This window comes from Podarcis cretensis, assembly GCF_951804945.1.
Source record: "Podarcis cretensis genome assembly, chromosome: 2".
Lineage (NCBI taxonomy): Eukaryota > Metazoa > Chordata > Lepidosauria > Squamata > Lacertidae > Podarcis > Podarcis cretensis.
The window spans coordinates 118,723,792-118,741,608 of record NC_137171.1 but is presented as its reverse complement, the minus strand read 5'-3'; the positions used below and the strand labels follow the sequence as shown (position 1 = coordinate 118,741,608).

General features: G+C 47.5%; 2 protein-coding genes across 6 annotated transcripts; both read left to right on the top strand.

Moving 5' to 3' along the window:
- The first annotated feature begins 1,229 nt into the window (after positions 1-1,229).
- Positions 1,230-16,967, top strand: LOC307208486 (uncharacterized protein). 5 transcript variants are annotated; one of them, XM_079963106.1, is made up of 5 exons: positions 1,230-1,379; positions 10,972-11,030; positions 13,332-13,428; positions 14,681-14,797; positions 15,073-16,967. In XM_079963106.1, exons 3-5 carry the CDS (start codon positions 13,395-13,397, stop codon positions 16,767-16,769), a joined length of 1,848 nt encoding a protein of 615 aa, XP_079819232.1. In that variant the 5' UTR covers positions 1,230-1,379; positions 10,972-11,030; positions 13,332-13,394; the 3' UTR covers positions 16,770-16,967. The 5 variants fall into 5 exon arrangements, with proteins under 5 accessions (XP_079819232.1, XP_079819233.1, XP_079819234.1 ...); XM_079963107.1 differs by lacking the exon at positions 10,972-11,030 and having other exon boundaries at positions 1,230-1,438; XM_079963108.1 differs by lacking the exons at positions 1,230-1,379; positions 10,972-11,030 and adding an exon at positions 1,556-1,637.
- Positions 1,346-6,892, top strand: LOC307210953 (uncharacterized protein; the record flags this gene model as incomplete). The annotated part of the gene is made up of 4 exons (XM_079967155.1): positions 1,346-1,479; positions 2,168-2,264; positions 4,365-4,481; positions 5,262-6,892. Exon 4 carries the CDS (start codon positions 5,435-5,437, stop codon positions 6,890-6,892), a length of 1,458 nt encoding a protein of 485 aa, XP_079823281.1. The 5' UTR covers positions 1,346-1,479; positions 2,168-2,264; positions 4,365-4,481; positions 5,262-5,434.
- Positions 16,968-17,817: the final 850 nt, after the last annotated feature.

Sequence of the window (17,817 nt, the reverse complement as noted above, 5' to 3'; positions counted from 1 at the left end):
GGAAATAAATAAATAAGATCTCACTTTGAAAAGTGCCAAATTCTCGGGAGAATCTTGATGAGGGCTTAATAATAATAATAATAATAATAATACAGTCATACCTTCGGGTTGTGTGATTTCGGGTTGCGCACTGCGCCAAACCTTAAAGTACAGGAACGGGTTACTTCCGGGTTTTGGTGCTTGCGCATTCGCAGAAGCACTAAATCGCGCTTTGCGCAGAAGCGTTGAATCGCAACCCGTGTGTGCGCAGAAAGTGCTTCCCTCACGGATCATGTTCGCAACCTGAGAGTCCACTGTAATAATAATTTATCCCCCACCCATCTGGCTGCGTCTCCCCAGCCAACATTAAAAACTTCCCTAAATAGGGCTGCCTTCAATTGTCTTCTAAAAGTCAGGCAGTTGTTTATTCCCAATTTTACACTGGAAGTGAGCGAGGCTGCCTGCCATCTCCCTCTTGCCCTGAACTGATGGGACTTGAGATGCTCTCTTGCGAACTGAGGCTTCGAAGGGCTTTCCACCTGGAGCACAAGCCCAGCTGCCTCTTTGCGTTTTTAATACCCCCCCTTTTCTCCAAGAGACTCGTGGTGGCCCATGGTGCTCTCCGCTTTCGTAGCTACCATCACAACAACCCTGTGAAGTGGGTCAGCTTGAGAGGCCGCCGACAACCACAGGTCGCTCCCTGATCAGTACTTTTGGTTTAGATGGGGGCACGAGACTCTTAATCTCGGGGTCATGGGTTCGAGTCCCACATGAGGCAAGAGAGTGCTGCGTTTCCGGGGTTGGACTGGATGACCCTCGGGGTCCCTTCCAACTCTAGAATCCAACCATGTTGACATACAAGTCTGCTTCGCCTTCTCATTCTTTTGGCCGGGCACCATTGCTTTACTGGTGTGCCAGTAAGCGAGTAAATAGAAAGGGAAAATAAAAATAAGTGAGCACCCTTCCCCAGAGCCCAAAGGCACTTTTTTTGCCCCAGGGAGGAACAAACTACACCTCCCAGAATCTTTTGGGTCTGGGAAAAGGGAAGAAGCAAAGGACTAGGCCACCCCAAGCATAAACTAAGGTTGGTAGTACAATAGCTCTGCAAACAAGCATTTGAGTTTCCTCAAACACTGCACTTCAATTGGAAGAAAGCAGAGCTCAGGCGAGGCTGGTAAATAAAGCGAATAAATAGAAAGGAGGGGGCATGAGCAGCCTTTCCCAGAGCCAAAGGCATATTTTGGGAGGAAAAGACTACACCTCCCAGAATCCTTTGGGTCTGAAAAAAAGGGAAGAAGCGAAGAACACGAGGACTTGACTTTTTGTGTGGGTCTTTTGCAGGAGGGGACCTGTCACCGATCTCGCTGGGGTGCAAAGAGGCTTCGCGGTGGAAGCTGAAGGTGGGAGCAGGAAGCAGTCTTTGCTGGCAGAGGCGCCCTTCGGAAGCAGCTGTACACGGGTGAGAGGGCACCGTCTGAACCCTGCAACACGTGAGTGCCGGTGAGGGGCGGCGCAGGAAAGAGCGGCGGGAGAAATAAGCCATATTGGCTTTCCCCATTGCACGAATAAGTTTGCACGTTGCATCGGGGTGAAAGAGATGGAAGGGAAGATTCTGGGGAGCAGAAGAAAACTCACTCATTCCTCTTTGAAATGAAACGGCAAAATGTAAAACTTTGTAAAATGGAACATTACCAGAGGTAACTAGCAATATGAAACATAGTAATAGTAGATGATAGAGATGCATCAATGTTGTATACTAGCGTGTCGCGACACACAGTTTGGAAAGCTCCGCTATACAGCATTAAAGTCTCGCATTGAATATAAGTGATCTGAAAAAAGGGCTTTTACAATCTGAAAACGGATACAATGTATGCACTTTTTTGGTAACCCAAGAAAATCTTGAATAATCATCATAATAAAAACAACCCAAAAAGAATGAAGTTGCAAGCATCTATGGCAGGCATGGCCAGACTTGGCCCTTCAGATGTTTTGGGACTACAACTCCTATCATCCCTAGCTAACAGGACCAGTGGTCAGGGATGATGGGAGTTATAGTCCCAAAACATCTGGAGGACCAAGTTTGGCCATGCCTGATCTATGGGGAAGACCGAGATTCCCACTCTGCGCTTGCCACCAAAGGCGTTCCTGAGGTGCTGCAGTTTTTGCTGAGGACATTTTGTCATTACAGAGACCACTAACCTTTGAGGAAGGGCCCTCGCTGCTGGACGTTGGCCGAAGAGCAAGGGAGGCCATGCTGGAGAATGAGAGGAACATGGCCTCTCTGGGTAAGGAGCCTCCTTCCTTGAGCCTGAAGCAGTCCTTCCGGGACATTTTCTTGTCACTCTTCTTTTGGGGTGGAGGGGTAGGTGGGGAGCAGGTTTGTTGCACCAGAGCTGCAAATGTACTTTATTCTTAATGCCATCCATTTTGATCCCGACTTTTCCCCCTGCAAGGAGCGCAATGTGGGGCACACGGGTCTCCCCCCCCCCATTTAATCCCCACAACAAGCCCCAAATGGCCTTGTATACCTGAAGGAGATGCAGGTGGCGCTGTGGGTTAAAGCCTCAGCGCCTAGGGCTTGCCGATCGAAAGGTCGGCGGTTCGAATCCCTGCGGCGGGGTGCGCTCCCGCTGCTCGGTCCCAGCGCCTGCCAACCTAGCAGTTCGAAAGCACCTCCGGGTGCAAGTAGATAAATAGGGACCGCTTACCAGCGGGAAGGTAAACGGCGTTTCCGTGTGCGGCTCTGGCTCGCCAGAGCAGCGATGTCACGCTGGCCACGTGACCCGGAAGTGTCTCCGGACAGCGCTGGCCCCTGGCCTCTTAAGTGAGATGGGTGCACAACCCCAGAGTCTGTCAAGACTGGCCCGTACCGGCAGGGGTACCTTTACCTTTTTTACCTGAAGGAGTGTCTCCACCGCCATCGTTCAGCCCGGACACTGAGATCTAGCTCCAAGGGCCTTCTGGCGGTTCCCTTAATGCAAATAGTGAAATTACAGGGAACCAGCCAGAGGGCCTTCTCGGCAGTGGCGCTCGCCCTGTGGAACGCCCTCCCAGCAAACTATATAAGCTTTTGAAGGCAGCCCTGTATCAGGAAGTTTTTAATGTTAGATGTTTTATTATGTTATTATATGTGCTGGAAGCTGCCCAGAGTGGCTCGGGCAACCCATTCAGATGGGTGGGGTACAAATAATAAAGTATTCTTATTAGTAATCTAGCATCGGTGTGGAGAACTCAGACTGTTGTGTGGCTGTAAGGTAGGATTCTGTGCAAAATGAAAAATATTGGATGGGCAGGGAAGAATAAGAATACAGTGGTACCTCGGGTTAAGAACTTAATTTTTTCTGGAGGTCCGTTCTTAACCTGAAACTGTTCTTAACCTGAGGTATCACTTTAGCTAAGGGGGCCTCCTGCTGCCGCCGCACCACTGCTGCACGATTTCTGTTCTCATCCTGAAGCAAAGTTCTTAACCTGAGGTACTATTTCTGGGTTAGTGGAGTCTGTAACTTGAAGCGTATGTAACCTGAAGTGTATGTAACACGAGGTACCACTGTAATAATAATAATAATAATACAGTGGTGCCTCGCAAGACGAAATCAATCCGTTCCGTGAGGCTCTTCGTATAGCGGTTTTTTCGTCTTGCGAAGCAAGCCCATTGACAGCTTAGCGGATTAGCGCTATTAGCGGTTTAGCGGCTTTTAGCGGATCAGCTGATAAGCGGCTTAGCGGCTTAGGAAAAGGGGGGGGGAGGGGGAAAAACCCGCAGGAACTCGCAAGACATTTCGTCTTGCGAAGCAAGCCCATAGGGAAATTCATTTTGCGAAGCGCCTCCAAAACTGAAAACCCTTTCGTCTAGCGGGTTTTCCATCTTGCGAGGCGTTCGTCTTGCGGGGCACCACTGTAAACAGTTCTGTAAGGTAGGGTAGCCCTAAGAGGGAATGACTGGACCAATATTTCCTGATGAGTTTCATGGCTGAGGGGGATTTGAATTCTGGTCTCCCAGATTCCAGTCTGGCACTTTAACCACTGCACTGCACTCTAGCTGTGCAAAATGGGTTTGCTGGCATGTGAGGGACTCCCACCAGCGTAACAGCAGAAGTCTGGAAGCGCCAACCAAGTCCCCTTCCGGGGGTCCTGGCAGTGCAGTCCTGACCCCCCACCCCGCAGCCATCTTCAGCCGTCCTCCCTTCTCCTTCCAGCACAGAGCAACAGGCCACCTTGCCCCACACAAACATGCAGCCCCCTAACCCAAGGTACTGTTTAGTTATGGGTTCTTCCTCAGAAAAGTTTGAGAGAGTGCTTTGGATGACCGGCCACTGGGGATAGTTTGGGCCATGAAACCGAATGCTTCCTCCACGCTTCCTTCTTCTTCCTTCTTTCCCGCATAGCACTGCCGCTTCCCAAGACGAGTCTCGTCGCCAGCGCAGAGCAAGCATAAGAGCCCAGGAGGCCACAATATCAGATCTCAGACGGAACAGGGGCTGCCATTTTGGACACCAGCTCAGGTGAGGCAGTTTGGGCGGGATGCTGAGTCCGTTCAGAGTTTCTCCTCCCTTAATGAGAATTGGCAAGAAAAATCTTCTCTGTTACTTCATTCATAGGGTTAGTAAGGATCCTGTTGTGTTAAAGTTGCTTCTCCCACAGACCTGGCCACTGTTTTTCCTTTCCCCACCCCTGTCCGTCCTCCTCAATTTACTATTTTTAAGAACATGAAAACTTAGAATCACAATCCCTGCTTTGGCCTGTCCTGCATTTTCCAAAGTTCAGCTTCGGGGGGGGGGGGGGGCGGCTCTGCCTTTTTGCACGATGCAAGAGGGAGAGAAACTTCGCTTTTCCCTTTACTCCTCTGCCCTGTCCTCCCTCCACCATCTTTGCTGTTCCTCCTCTAGCTCTGCTGCTGGCTGAGACCCTCAGGACTGTGACGAGGCACCTTTGAGGGCATCATTGTTTGAAGGGATTTGGGTGGAAAACCTGAACAAGTAGAATTTCGCTTGAGCCTCGAAAAGGACCTAGAGCTGAAAGAAGTGAGGAAGAGAATCCCTTTCAATCTTCCTTCTCCTCCTCCTCCTTCTTCAATTTGGATTCCGAGGCTATTTCAAGGTTACCAGATTTTTCCCACCAATGAATCCAGGGTCACTTTTCAACTTCCTACTAAATAGCTGGATTTTGTCAGGGGACTGACTTGTATATCCGAGGACTGTCCCTGGGAAACAGGGACGTCTGGTAACCTGAGGCTACTTCTCTGCCATCTTCAAACCCTGATTCCGCTTTCTTCACTCTCTCAGCAGGAAGCTCAAGGAGGAAACACTTCTGCCCAGAGAATGGCCGATGCTTTGCCTTCGGATTGGCTCTTGCCAGACACCAGAGAATCCACACAGGGGAGAAGATCCAGGAAAGCGCTGAGAGCGGGGAATGTTTTGGTCAGAGTTCAGAGCTTGTGAGCCATTTGGAAACCCCTATGTCTTTGGAGTTCAGGAAGGTTCTTGCTCATCAGCCCATCGTTCTGATCCACCGGAACGTCCATGCAGGAGGAGATAAGCCATATCGCTGCTTGGAGTGTGGGGAAGGTTTTTCCCAACTCTCAGATTTTGTGAAACATGAAAGAGGCCACACGGGAGAGAAACCCCACAAACACGGCAGGAGTAGGATCGGGTTCCCCAAGAGATCACAGCTTCATGGGCCCCATAAAATCCACACAGGAGAGAAGCCCCACAAATGCAGTGTGTGTGGGTTATGCTTTTCTGTTTGGTCAGAACTTGTTTCCCATCAGCGAACCCACACTGGAGAAAAACCCTATGAATGCCCAGAGTGTGGGAAATCATTTGCTCACAAGTCAGTCCTTGTGGTCCATCAGAGACTCCACACAGGAGAGAAGCCCTATGAGTGCTGGGAGTGCGGGAAATGTTTTCCTCAAAACGCACAGCTTTGGAGCCATCGGTTGGTTCACACAGGGGAGAAGCGGTATAAATGCTTTGAATGTGGGAAAAAGTTTGCTTCCCGTTCCAGCCTTGCAACCCATCAGAAAACCCACACAGGAGAAAGGCCCCATAAGTGTCTGGAGTGTGGCAAATGTTTCCCCACAAAAGGAAGTCTCAGGCGACACCAGAGAATCCACACAGGAGAGAAACCCTATGAATGTAGAGAGTGTGGCAAATGTTTTCATGAGAAAGCTAACCTTCTGAGCCATCAGACTGTTCACAGTGGAGAGAGACCCCATAAATGTGCGGAGTGTGGGAAAAGCTGTATTTCAGCATCAGAACTTGTAATCCACCGGAGAATCCATACGGGAGAGAAACCGTTTGAATGTGTGGAGTGTGGGAGATGGTTTTCCCAGAAACAACACCTCTGCAGACATCAGAAGGTCCATACGGGAGAGAAACCCTACAAATGCATGAAATGTGGAAAATGCTTTGCTGGCATATCAGACCTTCGTGTACATGACAGGATACACACAGGATTGAGGCCATATGAGTGTGGAGAATGTGGAAAACGTTTTTCTACTACATCATCTTTTATTATTCATAAGAGAGCACACACAGGAGAGAAACCATATAAATGTTTAGACTGTGGAATGTCATTTACTTTATCAGGAAGCCTTAAGGATCACCAGAGAACCCACACAGGAGAGAAACCCCACAGATGTTTGGAGTGTGGGAAATGTTTTTCAAGGAGGGACACTCTTGTGATCCATCAGAGGATCCACACAGGAGAGAAACCCCACAGATGTTTGGAGTGTGGGGAATGTTTTTCAAGGAGAGACACCCTTGTGATCCATCAGAGAACCCACACAGGAGAGAAACCTTACAGGTGCTTGGAGTGTGGGAAATGTTTTTCTTGGTTACATCATCTTCACAGACACCAGAAAGTCCACACAGGAGAGAGGCCTTCCCAATGTGTAAAGTGGGGAAAATGTTGAAGGTGGAAACCTTCAAAGACTCCATGTGGAATAAAGAGCATATAAATGTTGGGAGTGTGGGGAATATTTTGATCAGTGGTCAGCCCTCATGGCACACCAGAGTGTCCATCCCAAAAGGAGAACGGACAGGCATTAGGAGTGTGGAATATGCTTTGTAAAGAAATGAATCTTTTATCAACATTGGTGACTCCACAAAGGAAATTCAGTGCAAGTGTCAGGAGTGTGGGAAAAGATTTGCTCCTCATTCGGACCTTCAAAGGCACCAGAGAATCCACAAAAAAGGGAAACCCTTTAATGTTTCGAGTGTGGGAAATGTTTGGCCTGGAAGCCGCAGGCGGGTGCTGCATCAGGGAGTCCACACAGGAGAGAAACCACACCAACGCTTTGAGTATGTGTAATGCCAGATAATTTCAGAAAGCGGTGTCTCCTGATCTCAATGTAATGGTAGCTTTAAATCCTTATATATTTATCTGTACATATAATGAGGACTTTTCCATAGATCTAATTGTATGATGAGGACTTGGCATCAACCAGAGGTCTAGACAGCTGGCCTGATAAGGAGTCAACTAGCAGACAGGCCTGTCTTGACCCTGCCATGGAACTGGAAATTAGACATTGATTTTGGCCCACCGCTGTGAACAGAGGGAGTAACTTTGCTCTGTGCCAACGGAGGAGATAAGGGAGAATGGCAACAGAACTTAACGAGCCTTCCTGCTATTAGATCATGCTTGGAAGCCTGTATATTAAGGGCTCAGCGACAGCAGCTCTGAGTCCCTTGTTCGAGTTCTACTGGTGAGCGTCAACGTTGGCCCTGTTGAGGGAACAGAAGGATCTCCTGCTCCCGGGGTCTCTGCTGCAAATGAGATGAACCACGAACTTTGCTTTTGCAGTTATCTCCATAATATCCTTTTGATCTTGTATCATAATTGTCGCTCATTAGTGAGTGTGGAACATAGATGTTAGACTGCTAGAATAATATTTAGAATATACTGGACCCCATTACCTTTGTTTTAAAAAGGGCTGTCTCAGGTATCTAACTGTTGGAGATGCACTAGGGATAATGCTTCTCTAAAACGTATGTTTTTTCATTGTCCTATAACTGAAACTGTCATAACCTTACATTTACTGAGCAAAATATCCTCTTGAATTATACACCCAGCACATGGAACCTTACAAAAGGACTATACAAGTGGACTCTCCGTGCCCTGACCGCAGCAAAAGGACTGATACTGATGAATTGGAAAAATAAAAATGCGGCTCCCTTCTACGATCGGATTGGAAAGTTATACAAACTCGCAACATATAAACAACTTGCATATAAATGCAGACTTGCCATGGACAAGTTCAATGACACTTTGGATCCGTTTTTACAAATATTGTAATAGGTTAAGGTCTGGTGAAGTACAATAGCAACCTTGTAAAATATAGTTTGGGTTTTTCCACCTCCCCCCCCTTTATTTCCCCCTCTTACACAGTTTCTGTTTCTTTTTCTCTCTCTCTTATTTACTTCTCACCATGTTTAGTGCATGTATCATTTTGTACTTTTTCAACATTCAGTAAAGATTATTTTTTTAAAAAAGTTAAGACTGCTTATTTTCCTTCTCTTTGCTTAAATTAATAAAAACTTCTTCCTGTTCCTTCTTCGCCACCAAAGAGTACATTGAGGTGGAGAATTCAAAAATGTTTTAAGCCATGAGCAAAATATTCCCTTCACTCGTTCCCTCTGAAACATAACATTTTTTTATCATGGAAGACAAAAAGCCTCCCAAAAATCCTTGGAATGTGAAAAATCCTACTTCCTCCCCACTTAAAAATTTTTCATTTATTGATAATCAAAGTAGTGCATACAAAAAACTCCAAGTCAGAAAAACACTCTCAGTGACTTCAGCCTGATGCAATCTCACTTTATGCAAGTTTAGCAGGAGACCCCCCCCCCTTCATTACACACACACCTCCCACCTTCCTCGGCCTGGAGATGCCCCTTCTAGAGGTGCATCCCCTAAAAGAAGAAAAGAAAGCCTTCCGTAAATAAGGAAGCGCTAGAACCCCTTATTTTCTTGAATTCTCCCTTAACATTCCACCTCGCCCTATCTTTATTCTGAGTAGACCGGCCGCCTGAACTCTAGGTCAATCGGCTGCCGCTTCAGCCAATCAGCGTTACCGAACAGTGCCCCTTGTGGCGGCCACGCAGGTACTGCAGGCAGCGGGCGCTCGCTTTCTCCGTCTTTGACAGCTCTCAATACAGAGTTCAATTGACCGTGACTGATTTAATCAAAATGTTGCAAGCCGCTTCCGGAAAGGCGAAAGTACTTTGAACTTCAAGGACAGTATTCTTCATAAATTCACCAAAAATCAACCGTACATCGGATTTTCACCGGACCACTTTTCTTTTGCTTCATATTACAAGGGCTATCAAAGGGGGGTGGTCTGATACTAGTCAGCCATAATCCCTTGACCGAGCAGGCACGTACTCTGCGACCCTTCCCAGTTGGCATGACAACCTTGATAGTCATCTTGATGGGCTGAGACGAAAGACTATCAAGGACACAACAAACTGCATACGTTAGTGTATTCCGCACAGACTCTGACAAAAGGACCGTGGCTGGATTCCCCTCAGGGGGCAGGAAACTGCGCCTTACCCTTTGTCTCCTGTGAATGACTCATGTGGGGGAAGAAAGGGGGCTCTGGCCAGGTGTCATGGTACTCAGATTACCTGCGCAGCCCCTCCTCGACCCCTCCTATTTATAATGTAGTCATGATGTAAATATTATGTTTTTCTAGGAGTGTAACCTAGGGGATTAGGAGCTGATAAAAGTTGGGGTCTTCTTTTGTTCTGGGCTTCCATCTTGTTCCACGTTGTGGCAGGTGGGAGTCCTGTCGCGACAGTCTTTTCAATAAAGACCAAGCCTACAGGCTGCTGATTTGCTTCAAAGTTGCTCTGCTTGGTGTCTTGATTTTGTCCAAGGGAGCCCTCGGTTTTTCCGGTAACACAAGATAAGTAAGAAGAACAAAACAAAAAATTAAAGGAAGGGAAGAAAAAACTAAAGAGTAAGACTACTAACATACTAAGTACATTGAAGTTTGTATTTCAAAGCATCATAAATTAAATGTACATTTTCCATTTTGCTGATAGTGTTCCTTTTACTGATATTTTTACCATTCTGCTTTGAGGTTAGTTTCTTGAATGGTCCAGTGGAGGACAACTTTCAGGAAACAAACGAATAAGATCTCCTTGGTTTTGAAAAGTGCCAAATTCCCCTTCCTGACAACCTCGATGGGGCTTAAGGCAGTTTTACACTGGAAGGGAGTGTGGCTGCCCAGCATCTCCCTCTTTCGCCTCCTGCAAACTGAGAGGGGATTGCAGAGGCCAAAATCCTCTTATTTCTGTCCCCGCTCCTGGAAGTGTGTTGGGTGAGCCTTAGCTGGAAGGCAGGACTCCCCTGCACCAGCCCAGCTGCATTTCTCCTCTCCGGCCTTTTCCCCAAGGGGCTCAGGGCGGCCTCTGCTGCTCTCCGCTTCCATCACAACAACCCTGTGAGGTGGGCCAGCTTGAGAGGCCGCCAGCAGCCACAGGTCGCTCCCTGATCAGTACTTTGGGTTTAGATGGGGACTCTTCATCTTAGGGTCACGGGTTCGAGTCCCACGTGAGGCAAAAGAGTGCTGCGTTGCCGGGGTTGGACTGGATGACCCTCGGGGTCCCTTCCAAGTCTAGAATCCAACCAAGTTGACATGCAAGTTGGTTTCCTCTTCTCATTCTTTTTGCTGGGCACCACTGCGACATGTTAGGCGGTACAGAGAGGTGTGCCAGGAGGTGAGTCAATAGAAAGGAAAAATAAAAATAAAGGAGCACCCTTCCCCAGAACCCCCCCCAAAGGCACTATTCCCCCCCCTCACAGGGGGAACAGACTACAAATCCCAGAATCCTTTGCATCTGGGAAAAGGGGAGAAGCGAAAGGGCAGGACATCTGAAGAGGTCCCTGTTTCTTCTGGCCAGCCCCCATTTGTGTGGGTCTTTTGCAGGAGGCGTCCGGCCATCGCGACCTCTGGGGTGCAAAGAGGTTTTGCAGGGGAGGCTGAAGGTGGGAGCAGGAAGGAGTCATTGCTGGCAGAGGGGCCCTTCGGAAGCAGCTCTACACGGGTGAGAGGGCACCGTCTGAACCCTGCAACACGTGAATGCCGGTGAGGGGGGCGGGGCAGGAAAGGGCGGCGGGAAAGATGAGCCATTTGGGCTTTCCCCATTGCACAGGTAAGTTTGCACGTTGCGTCGGGGTGAAAGAGGAGGAAGGGGGGATTCTCGAGAGCAGAAGAAGGGATCTCTTTCACCTGTTTATTCTTCTTTGAAAGCTTTGAAATGAAATGAAAAAATGTAAAATTATGTAAAAGGCAATGGTAACCTGAGATAAATATGAATATGAAACGTAGTAATAGTAGATGATAAATATGCGCCAAGAATGGAGTGCCAAATGGTATTAATTTGTATAAAGCCTATAAAAATAACTGACAAAAAATGAAATTAAATGAAAGCTTGGTGGTAGATTGTGCATATTTTTAATTTAAAAAATCTGGACATTAAGAAAAATCAGATAACATTATAATCCCCTTTTTAAGAAAGAAAAAAGTTTGCAATTGGAGTACCCCCCTGAATATTTTAAAGTGTTCCCAAATGTCCTTTATATCCTGGGGGTGGGGTGTGTGGAAATCTCAGATCCTGGGGCCAAGCGGGGGTCTAGCTGGACTCCTCATTCCCCCCCCCATGCCAGCCCCATCTCTCTAGGGTGCTTCAACCCTGCTCTAAGTCGGGTGCTTTTGCCTGGCTACAATATGCCATTGATTATTCCCCTGGCCTGCTTGGCTGGAGGGGTGTGTGCAGGTAAACAGAACTCTGGTTTCTGTGTGGCTGCAATGTATCCCATGGGTTGTGTGTATTTTACTTCCTTGCATTCATACCCCACCGATCCTGTGAAGAACTCAAGGTAGTTTGCATGTTCCCCATCTCTCCATTTCTTCCCCACAACAACCCTATGAGGGAGGCCAGGCTGAGAGACAGTGACCGGCCCAAGATCACCCAGTGGGCTTCATGGTCAGGTGGGGATTCGAACCCCAAACTCCCAGGTCTCAGCACAGAACTCTACACCTCATACAAATTCCTTTAAAATACAAGCGTAACTAATTTCTCATGTCCGTTGACTTCCCATCCACCCTGCCATGGTGTTTTTTTTTATTCCTTTACAAAGCTGCAATGTTACTTATATTATATCCATTCTGGACTTAACTGTTCAGGGTCCTGTACCTTTTTTATTATTATGAACTATAATTTCTTAAACTACAAATTCTCATCTGCTACTATACTCCAAATCCTGCGTACATGAACATAACCATGATGTTATTAGTTTTCAAAATATTTTCATTCTTCAGGAATCTCATTTTCTCATTTTGTTCTCAAACTCTGGGTCCTCTTCAACCATCTCTTGCAACCCATGCAGCTGCCTTAAACTCGTGACACCAAGACGAGAACGGCCATAGCTGAAGAGCAGGATCCGTCCCTTCAAGGCAGAGCTTCCTGGGCTCAGTCACCATCATTTCCCGTGAACAGAATCAAGTTGCAGCCATCTATGGGGAAGAACAAATTGAGATGGCTAAACTGACCCCAAAAACCTCACTGCGGTCAACCCCAGGAAACAGCCATAGGTTAGGTTTACAAAAAGTAAAAAACACAACTCCCTGAAAGCTGACCTTTTTTTAAACAAACCCCAATGTTTTTGAGATTTATTTTTTTACAAATATGTAAAAAAACCCACAATTTTTTTATCTCAGGTTTGTCAGTGCCAATGAAAACTAATATATGAATAGAGAAATAACCTACCCACGTGATGCTGAAACAAAAACCTTGCACTTCCAATATGTAAAATAATGAAAGTCTACTTGCCCCCCTTCTCCCCACCCCCAACATTATACTGCATGCAGCAGAGCTTTCCAAACTTTTCATGTTGGTGACACACTGTTTAGACATGCATAATTTTGCAATGCAGTAAATCAGTTTTGAATTGTTTTGCGATGCAGTAATTCAGTTTCCCTAGCAAACCAGACGTTAAGCTAACCCTTTTCCAGCCCTGGGAGTAACATGAGGAGTGTTTAAACGACACACCTACACACTGCAGCCGACACACTAATGTGTCGCGACACACAGTTTGGAAAGCTCCGGTACAGAGCATTAAAATCTCACATTGATTATAAAGGATTGGAAGAAAGGACTTTTATGAGTTGAAAACGGAGACGATGTATGCACTTTTTTGGTAACCCAACAAAATCTTTAATAAAAACAAACAAAGAATGAAGTTGGAAGGATCCATGGGGAAGACCGAGATTCCCACTCTGCGCTTGCTACCAAAGGCGTTCCTGAGGTGCTGCATTTCTTGCTGAGGGCATTTTGTCATTACAGAGACCACAAAGCTTTGAGGAAGGGCCCTCCCTGCTGGACGTTGGCCGAAGAGCAAGGGAGGCCATGCTGGAGAATGAGAGGAACATGGCCTCTCTGGGTAAGGAGCCTCCTTCCTGGAGTCTGAAGCAGTCCTTCCGGGACATTTTCTTGTCACTCTTCTTTTGGGGTGGAGGGGTAGGTGGGGAGCAGGTTTGTTGCACGAGAGATGCAAATGTACTTTATTCCAAATGCCTTGCACTTTGATCCCAGCTTTTCCCCCTCCCAGGTGCTCATGGGTCTCCCCCTCATTTAATCCCCACAACAAGCCCTAAACGGCCTGGGCCCCATATACCTAAGGAGCATCTTCATCCCATCATTTAGCCAGGACACTGAGGTCCAGCTCTGAGGGGCTTCTGCCGGTTCCCTCAACGTGAGAAGTGAAGCGATAAGGAACCAGGCAGAGGGCCTTCTTTGTAGTGGCACCCGCCCTGTGAATCACCCTCCCTTCATCCTAGCCGGGCACTTTAACCACTGCGCTGCACTCTAGCTGTGCAAAATGGCATGTGAGGGACTCCCACCAGCGTAACAGCAGAAGTCCGGAAGCGCCAACCAAGTCCTCTCCCTGGGGTCCTGGCAGTGCAGTCCCCACCCCAAATGCCTTTATTCCAAATGCCTTGCATTTTGATCCCACCTTTTCCCCCTCCAAGGACCTCAGTGTGGTTGCGCATGGGTCTCTCCCCGCCCCCAATTAATCCCCACAACAAACCCTAGACCGCCTTGGCCCACCATACCTGAAGAAGCGTCTCCAGCCCCATCGTTGAGCCTGGACACTGGGGCCCACCTCCTCCGAGGGTCTTCTGCTGGTTCCCTCACTGCAAGAAGCAAAGTTACAGGGAACCAGGCAAAGGCAGCCTTCTTAGTTGTGGCTCCCTCTCTTTGGAACGCCCTCCCACCAGATGTCAAGGAAATAAACAACTCTATCACCTTTAGAAGACGTTTGAATGCAGTCCCGTATCAGGAAGTTTTTAGGTTTGAGGGACTCCCGTCAGCATCGCAGCCACAGTCGGGAAGCCGCAACCATGTTCCTTCCCTGGGGTCCCTGGCAGTGCAGTCCCCACCCCCCACCCTGCAGACATCTTCAGCCGTCCTCCCTCCTCCCTCTGGCACAGAGCGAAGGACCACCTTACGCCACACAAACACCCAGCCCCCTAACCCAAGGTACTGTATAGTTACGGGTTATCCTTCTCCGGAAATGTTTGAGATGAGCGGTCATTGGGGATAGTTTGGACCATAAGGCCGAATGCCTTCTTCTTCACTTCTTCTTTCTCTTCTTCCTTCTTCTTCCTTCTTCTTCCTTCTTTCCCGCATAGCACTGCCGCTTTCCAAGACGAGCCTCGTCGCCAGCGCAGAGCAAGCGGAAGAGCCCAGGAAGCCACAATATCAGATCTCAGACGGAACAGGAGCTGCCATTTTGGACACCAGCTCAGGTGAGGCAGTTTGGGCGGGATGCAGAGTCCGGTGAGAGTTTCTCCTTTGCGAAGAAATGGCAAGAAAAATGTTCTCTGTTACTTCATTTTTAAAAAGCGCTTCCACTGGTTATACCTTATGCAGTGGGTGTTGTGGGCGGGGGGAGGGGGGGAGGGGGAGACGTGGTACGACCTCCGTCTCTCACGCATCATCTGCTCCAATGATTTCAGTCTGGATTCTGAAGCTACTTCTCTGCCATCTTCAAACCCTGATTCCGCTTTCTTTACTCTCTCAGCAGGAAACTTGAGGAGGAAACACTTTTGCCCAGAGTGTGGCCAATGCTTTGCCTTCGGATTGGCTCTTGCCAGACACCAGAGAATCCACACAGGGGAGAAGATCCAGGAAAGCGCTGAGAGCGGGGAATGTTTTGGTCAGAGTTCAGAGCTTGTGAGCCATTTGGAAACCCCTATGTCTTTGGAGTTCAGGAAGGTTCTTGCTCATCAGCCCATCGTTCTGATCCACCGGAACGTCCATGCAGGAGGAGATAAGCCATATCGCTGCTTGGAGTGTGGGGAAGGTTTTTCCCAACTCTCAGATTTTGTGAAACATGAAAGAGGCCACACGGGAGAGAAACCCCACAAACACGGCAGGAGTAGGATCGGGTTCCCCAAGAGATCACAGCTTCATGGACACCATAAAATCCACACAGGAGAGAAGCCCCACAAATGCAGTGTGTGTGGGTTATGCTTTTCTGTTAGGTCAAAACTTGTTACCCATCAGCGAACCCACACTGGAGAAAAACCCTATGAATGCCCAGAGTGTGGAAAATCATTTGCTCACAAGTCAGACCTTGTGGTCCATCAGAGACTCCACACAGGAGAGAAGCCCTATGAGTGCTGGGAGTGCGGGAAATGTTTTCCTCAAAACGCACAGCTTTGGAGCCATCGGTTGGTTCACACAGGGGAAAAACGGTATAAATGCTTTGAATGTGGGAAAAAGTTTACTTCCCGTTCCAGCCTTGTAACCCATCAGAAAACCCACACAGGAGAAAGGCCCCATAAGTGTCTGGAGTGTGGCAAATGTTTCCCCACAAAAGGAAGTCTCAGGCGACACCAGAGAATCCACACAGGAGAGAAACCCTATGAATGTAGAGAGTGTGGCAAATGTTTTCATGAGAAAGGTGAACTTCTGAGCCATCAGACTGTGCACACTGGGGAGAGGCCTCATAAATGTGCGGAGTGTGGGAAAAGTTTTTTTGTACCATCACATCTTGCAATCCACCAGAGAATCCATACGGGAGAGAAACCCTACAAATGCATGGAATGTGGAAAATGCTTTTCCCAGAAACAACACCTCAAGCAGCATGAAAAAATCCACACTGGGCAGAAACCCTACAAATGCGTGGAGTGTGAAAAATATTTTACCAACAAATCACACCTTCATGTACACCAGAGAATCCACACAGGAGTGAGACCATATGAATGTGGAGAGTGTGGGAAATGTTTTTCCACTTCATCACATCTTATTTCTCATAAAAGAGTCCACACAGGAGAAAAGCCATATAAATGTTTAGACTGTGGAATGTCATTTACTTTATCACATAGTCTTAGGGGGCACCAGAGAACCCACACAGGAGAGAAACCTTACAAGTGCTTGGAGTGTGGGAAATGTTTTTCAAGAAGAGACACCCTTGTCTCCCATCAGAGGATCCACATAGGAGAGAAACTCTATAAATGCTTGGAGTGTGATAAATCATTTCCTCAGAAGTCACCCCTTGTGATCCATCAGAGGATCCACACAGGAGAGAAACCCTATAAATGCTTGGAGTGTGAGAAATCATTTCATCAGAAGTCATACCTTGTGATTCACCAGAGGATCCACACAGGAGAGAAACCTTACAGGTGCTTGGAGTGTGGGAAATGTTTTTATCAGTCACAACATCTTCACAGACACCAGAAAGTCCACACAGGAGGAGAGCTTCCCAATGTGTAGAGTGTGGGAAATGTTGAAGGTGGAAACCTTCAAAGACTCCATGTGGAATAAAGAGCATATAAATGTTGGGAGTGTGGGGAATATTTTGATCAGTGGTCAGCCCTCGTGGCACACCAGAGTGTCCATCCCAAAAGGAGAACGGACAGACATTAGGAGTGTGGAATATGCTTTGTAAAGAAATGAATCTTTTATCAACATTGGTGACTTTTATCAACATTGGAGTGTGGGAAAAGATTTGCTCCTCATTCGGACCTTCAAAGGCACCAGAGAATCCACAATAAAGGGAAACCCATTAATGTTTCGAGCGTGGGAAATGTTTGGCCTGGAAGACGCAGGCAGGTGCTGCATCAGGGAGTCCACACAGGAGAGAAACCACACCAACGCTTTGAGTATGTGTAATGCCAGATAATTTCAGAAAGCGGTGTCTCCTGATCTCAATGTAATGGTAGCTTTAAATCCTTATATATTTATCTGTACATATAATGAGGACTTTTCCATAGATCTAATTGTACGATGAGGACTTGGCATCAACCAGAGGTCTAGACAGCTGGACTGATAAGGAGTCAACTAGCAGACAGGCCTGTCTTGACCCTGCCATGGAACTGGAAATTAGACATTGATTTTGGCCCACCGCTGTGAACAGAGGGAGTAACTTTGCTCTGTGCCAACGGAGGAGATAAGGGAGAATGGCAACAGAACTTAACGAGCCTTCCTGCTATTAGATCATGCTTGGAAGCCTGTATATTAAGGGCTCTGCGACAGCAGCTCTGAGTCCCTCGTTCGAGTTCTACTGGTGAGCATCAACGTTGGCCCTGTTGAGGGAAGGGAAGGATCTCCTGCTCCCGGGGTCTCTGCTGCAAATGAGATGAACCACGAACTTTGCTATTGCAGTTATCTCCATAATATCCTTTTGATCTTGTATTTTAAGTGTCCCTCATTACTGAGTATGGAACATAGATGTTAGACTGCTAGAATAATATTTAGAATATACTGGACCCCATTACCTTTGTTTTAAAAAGGGCTGTCTCAGGTATCTAACTGTTGGAGA